Below are 6,133 nucleotides of genomic sequence, written 5' to 3'. Positions count from 1 at the left end.
GGACGTATTTGTCGGCCGCATCGGAGGAGTCTTCAGTTTTGGACGTCCTTCGTCGCGGCGCTGTTACGTATGCGGCCGACAAATTTGACCTTCGGAGGACCCGTCCTGCCGTTTTGGACACAGCCATTATGGGATACGCTGGGCCGGGAAGGATCCATCGGACCTGTCCTTCAAATCGGGGAAAAGGAAGGAAGTATTTGTCGGCTGCATCGGAGGAGTCTTCGGTTTTGGACGTCCTTCGTCACGGCGCTTTGACGTATGCGGACGATGAATTCGGCCTTCGGAGGACCCGTCCTGCCGTTTTGGACACAGCCATAGTAAGACAGAAACTAAAGAGGAAAACTGCAATGTGAATGCTGACTCAGCAGCCTCACAAAGCTTCACCTGATTTGTTGTAAGGTGGATCCCGATTCATTTTCTCAAAACATTTGTACTGGCTGTCCAGGATTTTTTTCCGCACGATTTCCTGATTTTGTTGATGATCCACTGGACTGGCGGTGGTGGGTTCCACCTCAGCCTCCCTGGAAAACTGAGCAGCTGCCTGTGGATCAAGCACACGGACACAGAGGATTATAAACATACACAGACATGAATAATGAAACAGCGACTGAAAACTTTACCATCTCTGCTTCTGATCATGCTATTTCAATAAAACAAATAATGTTTTGTCAGTTGCTAAAATGTGTACCTGAGGTGACAGAATATTTTTATTTTGAGTAAGTTATACAGCTCGWACTTTACGTAATATGGTTGTGCATCTGGTTGTCTGATTAAATAACAACCCTTTTCTTCATGTCCAAGTGCTTTTTAATTTTTTTGTTAAATGTCTTTGCTCAAGTGTGGATTTATAGTTCTGTCACATTAAAGTTTCCTTCAAGAAGCTTTTTTGTTTTTGCAGACTTCATATGCTTGATCATGCGAATAGGRAGTGCTGCTGATAGATAATGGACAGATGTTCTCCTTCTGTGCAAACCAGCAGAGGTTGCATCAGAATGAAAAAAAAAAAAAAAAAACGCTTTCAAACTTGAGAAATGTGGCAACTTGGAAAACTTGAGCTCACCATCTAAAAAAATGGCACACTGGGTTTAAAAAGCTCCGGTGAGATATAAGCTGTGAAATTTCTCAAACTGTTTTCTTTGTATAAAACTTTGACCTCAGTGTTCCAGACAATAAGAACAGCTTTTTAAAACRGTATCAATTGAAACAAAAAGTAACAGGAATATGCTTTTTTTTTTTCAATGAAGAGGTTTAATAATAGCTAATTGGCCTGAAAAACTTGTTAAAATGGCTTTGTGCTTTTTAACTCAGAGGTTCTCAAACTGGGGTCCCTGGACCCCCAGGGGTCCGCAAGAGGTATCTTGGGGGTCCTCAGAAAAGTTGACTAAAATGTTAACTTTAGGCGGCTGTGGCAGAGTGGTTAGGGGAGTTGTCCTGGAACCGGAAGGTTGCCAGTTCGATCCCCCGTCCAGCTGTCTCAGTTGTTGTGCCCTTTGGGCAAGACACTTCACCCCTAATGTCTCTGATGTGTGTCTCATCAGTGTATGAATGTGTTTGGCACTGATTAGCCTCCATAGTGATTGTACATGTAGCTTTGTAGAGACCTAATAGAGTGCTGTGTGAATGGGTAAATGAGGACACAGACTGTAGTGTGAAGAGCTTTGAGTATCCTGGATGGATAGAAAAATGCTATATAAGTACAGTCCACTTAATTTGGTTTTTATTTTAAAAAATGCATGGAGAACAATGAACTAATAAAACAAACATGGTAAACTTAATAAAAATACATATTCTCATGGCATTTAGGGGTTGAATTGACAATAATGTATCTTTTAAAACAGCATGGGGTTTATGAGGGGGTCCCTGGAATTTTTTTCGCCCTTCTAAGGGGTCTCCAGACCCAAACGGCTTAAGAYCCCCTGTTTTAACTGATATCAAGGCTGATAATGTACTAACTACRGACAATTACTTGACAAAACATTATTTCGAAAATGACTAGACTATCCCTTTAAAACCTGAATGTAATTAGTTTGTGCTTTAGTCCAGTCTTTGGGATCATAGGCTTATATTGATGTGCGACTAAAKCCTTACACTTTAACCTTTTACTGTTTTTCTACCAAATGCATCCTGAAAAGTGATACAGAAAGAAATTAGGCCTGGATTTTGATAATGTACTGAAGTCCGACTAAACTGTTCGGAATATTTGTAAAATAATCTCAGTTTGGTTTAATTCTCTACCAATAAAAAAATAAACCTTTTTGGTAAATCAGCACACTATCACCACCTAGTGYGTCGGAGGGTGAAATTTAGATAATTGCAACATTGGATTCCTTGAGTTGGTTAGATTGGCTAGCAATATTCCAGGATTCATTWCACKGTCATCAAYCRAAACAGAAAGGCGAAGACGGCAGAGTTTGGAAATTCATTATGGACCAAAAAATTTGCTTTTAATGTATGTTTCACTATTTAGCCTATGAAATTTTTGTTGCTTTTTGTGAAGTTACAACTCATGTGAAAAAAGTGTGAATACAAGTTCGAACACATTTTAAGTCTGAAGGCATGATATACAACGTAACACCATTGTAACACAAACACACATCATCCAAAGACTGGACAGTCTCATTTCACAGCTGGTTTTCAGCCTACGCAGACTGTGAAGGGTGTGGCCTACATGGGATGCGGTCTATGTAGGCTGCAACCCACAGTAAACCAGATTACAGTGCTCACATCTCTACATGCAGAGCATCCTTTATTGTAACTAATCATGCCGCCATCTTCAAAATGTTCCATTTTCAAGCTTTTTGCTGGCAAAAGTTTAGCTACCATTAACCGRTATGGTGCCAAGATGCTTTTGACTTGTTTTACCAGCAGCCGKTCCTTGCCGTTGCCCACACACAGAGTATAGTTGGTCCACGTCATGTTGCTCTCTGGGTGGCGGAACCACTGCCCGTCTTCTCCGCAGTACTTTGTTGCATTTTCTGAGAATTACAGGATAAATGCACCTAATTATTGAGCAATGCGTGTCTGTGGTATTCGAAGACGTTAACATCTTTTAACTGCATTGAACGACACTCACCTGAAAGTCTGAAATCAGAAGAATAATCGGGGCAGATTTGAGAGACGTAGGTTCCTGCTGGCGTGTCYTCCCAGCACAACCAACCGTCCCAGTTTCGACTGCAGTAAAGACCTCAAACAAACCCACAGGGACACGAAAACATCCTTTTACTTATCTCTTGTTCATTCTTGAACATGAAACTTAATTCGCACAAACGTTTTCAGAAGATACCTGCTTTGTMAAATGGTGGGTCTTCTTTCATTTTTTGAAGACATTTGTGTTCATTTTCACGTATTTTTAGCTTCTAGGATGAAAAAAAATGATTTTGACAAATTGTTGAATAAACTAAACCAACCAGTCACTCATCCTGTTCAACGAAACACATTACCTTAACTTTCTTGTGACGGCTGGTTGAACAGAGGGTGTAATTGGTCCAACTTTTGTTGCTCTCTGGATGATGAAACCATTTTCCATCAGCTCCACACTGCTTAGTCGCCTTTTCTGGAAAGCCGATTTCAATTTATCATCAAAAGGTAACCAGTTATCAGGGAAACAAAGCTAAAGGCCTCACTGCTCACCTGTTGGGTCCAAGTCATCGAAATAATCTGGGCAGTTCTGAGAAGCATAGTTTCCTGCTGGAGTATCGTCCCAGCAGAGCCAGCCGTCCCAGTTACGACTACAGTGCAGGCCTTTATCACGAGGTGGGTCGTTTTTGATTTTCTCGAGGCATTTTTTCTCYTTCTCAAGAAGGAGTTTTTCCGCTTTGACCCGCATGTCCTCGGCGGCTGGCTCCTCCGCAGCATCCCTTAAAAAGCGAATTACCTTTTGGACACAAAAATGACAACCAGTTGACTGATTTGCATTAAAAAGTGATTCAAGCTGTTTCAACTCCTTTTGGTTCTTCCAGGCAAACATCCAACAAAGACATACCTGAAATGTGTCCTTTAAAGTCGYTTCACAAGTGGAGCCTGCTTGTATCCAGTTTCCTGATTCATCACAATATTTGGTCACTCCTTCTGTTGTAAAAAAAAACAGCATCAGAGTTTAATCTGCCTTTTAAAAGCCTCACGCAGCAACCCCAGCTGCAGTCAACTGAGAGGAGACCTCTGCAAATGAACCAGACATGCTCAGATCTGCTCCCACCTGACTCACAGAGCAGGATGTAATTTTTACTCTAATTTTTTTTCACTGACACTTTCGCACTAAAATAAATCTCTGAACTCAGTCATTTCTTCACCTCGTCCACCCTGTGTGCTTCTGTAAAATCTAACCGTCTGTTATTATTAAAATTTGATATTCTCACAAAATGTATTTATGTAATTTGGATGAAAAGCATTAAACAATAAATAATTTTAATAAGTTGATTTGTAGTTCTAAACATGCTTTTTTCTCTTCGATATTGATTCCTACAACCTAGATCACAATTAATGACAAATGTCCAAATACGCAAATTAATCGATGACATCATTTAGCGACTTTTCTTACTGAGAAGTTGGCAACCGTGGTTAGCTGCTCGAAATCCCCAAGCCCAAATCAAATCTTGAGAGCCCTGGATGATCATGTGGTTGTGTGTATTCATGTGTTRATGAAAGACTCAAACAACTGGATGGATTTTATTGAAGCCTAATTCAAGATGGCTACTGAAACCAGGAAGCCAAAACCTTCAGCAAAACTTGCACAAAYTCTTTGAAACTTTGATATAAAATGCAGCAGATTATTTTTCAAGGAACGCTAGTTTTTAATTTCTTCGGTTTTTATAATAGGGAGTTTTTTGTTTTGTTTGGCTGTCTCACTTGGTCTTTTTCCTGCGGTAGCGTCTTGGCACAGTAAWTATACAGACAATCTTGGCAATACAAAATAACTAGGAATAATTTACTTTGGCAAACATCATCAAACAGAATGTTTTCCACCTCTGGAGCAATTTTCTGGCAAATGCTCAAGTGTTCGTCTTAAAAAAAAACACATGTACAGGCAAACCGTGACTGGGATAAGAATGAGGTCACATTGTTCCTGACAGCAGCAACAACTGCCTGGTCCWCTCTGACAGCTCATCAACTGTTCATCAACCACATCCAACTGTGAGARCCCGCCCCCGGGAGGCCTCTGAGCGGCAGCAGAAGCTGTCAGGAAGCTGTAGGGGGACTCTCAGAGTCGTAGGCATTTAGGGAAGATCCCTGATGAGGCATTTCTTACAAAAACAACCTGTCTGCTCCCTCGTTCATATTTTCTCTCCTCATTCATCTCTCTGCTTCCAGCTTCCCTGTCTTATTTTGGTGATTCCTCTCCCCCCGCCCCCCACCCCCTCCTCATGCTCCTCATCCATCTCTCTGTCCTCTACCTCACCTTCCTTCTCCTGATCATGCTGTGTCTCCTAAATCACGCACGACCAGAGTCTGGATATCCTCAGACKGACATCACTGAGCCTCGTAAAATTCACAAGGTAAAAACAGTACATTGGTATGGAAAGTACTCGTACTGCAAATTAAAGAATAAACCTGGTTACATGATCAAATCCACAGTCAATTTAAACTTAAACACTTGTCTTCTTTCTGTCTGAGGGATGAAGCGTCATCGTTGAATCAGTCACCTCAGATCTGAGGCTATAAATCTCTAATTCTTCTGCATTTTTTTGCAGAAATGTATTGAAATCTGTACAGAGCCTGCAAGGGGACATGGGAGATATTTTTTTGCATTCCCTCGCAAAAGTAGATTATCACTGTTGTGCCTGCCAGTTTATTAACAAACTCACATGTTTACCATTAGCGAGTTAGCCTACTACTTTAATTCAGCTTCAGAATGAATATATCACACAGCCACGCATGGAAGTATGCCATACGCCGATATTTTAACACAGTGCAGCCACGCAACATCAATATCAATTTCACAAACTTGTTGCGACACATCCTGTTTTGGTAACCAGATATTTCAAAATAAAAGTCTATTTAATTCAGTTCATATCCAAATCAATCTTTTGCGTGGGAACGCAAAATAATTTGCGAGGTAATGCAAAGATATTGCGAGGTACCGCAAAGATATTGCGAGGTAACACAAAAAAATTGCAAGGGAACACAAAGGTATTGT

At 40.8% G+C, this 6,133-nt stretch overlaps 1 protein-coding gene across 2 annotated transcripts in view; it reads right to left on the bottom strand.

Annotated features, from left to right (window-relative positions):
• calcr (calcitonin receptor) overlaps positions 1-6,133 on the bottom strand; it is a 66,775-nt gene that overhangs the window by 20,580 nt on the left and 40,062 nt on the right. Inside the window, exons 5-11 of one of the 2 annotated variants that reach the window (XM_014020396.1) lie at positions 3,983-4,065; positions 3,631-3,874; positions 3,441-3,553; positions 3,284-3,356; positions 3,074-3,184; positions 2,863-2,975; positions 385-541 (exon numbers count right to left, since the gene is read on the bottom strand). In XM_014020396.1, coding sequence (XP_013875850.1) covers positions 385-541; positions 2,863-2,975; positions 3,074-3,184; positions 3,284-3,356; positions 3,441-3,553; positions 3,631-3,874; positions 3,983-4,065 — 894 coding nt within the window. Of the gene's footprint in view, positions 1-384; positions 542-2,862; positions 2,976-3,073; positions 3,185-3,283; positions 3,357-3,440; positions 3,554-3,630; positions 3,875-3,982; positions 4,069-6,133 lie in introns of both variants that reach the window. The other variant, XM_014020395.1, reaches the window with a different exon arrangement.

Source organism: Austrofundulus limnaeus, unplaced genomic scaffold, assembly GCF_001266775.1.
Source record: "Austrofundulus limnaeus strain Quisiro unplaced genomic scaffold, Austrofundulus_limnaeus-1.0 Scaffold251, whole genome shotgun sequence".
Classification (NCBI taxonomy): Eukaryota; Metazoa; Chordata; class Actinopteri; order Cyprinodontiformes; family Rivulidae; genus Austrofundulus; species Austrofundulus limnaeus.
Note: the sequence above shows the minus strand (reverse complement) of the source record. Positions and strands in the feature narration are given on the sequence as shown.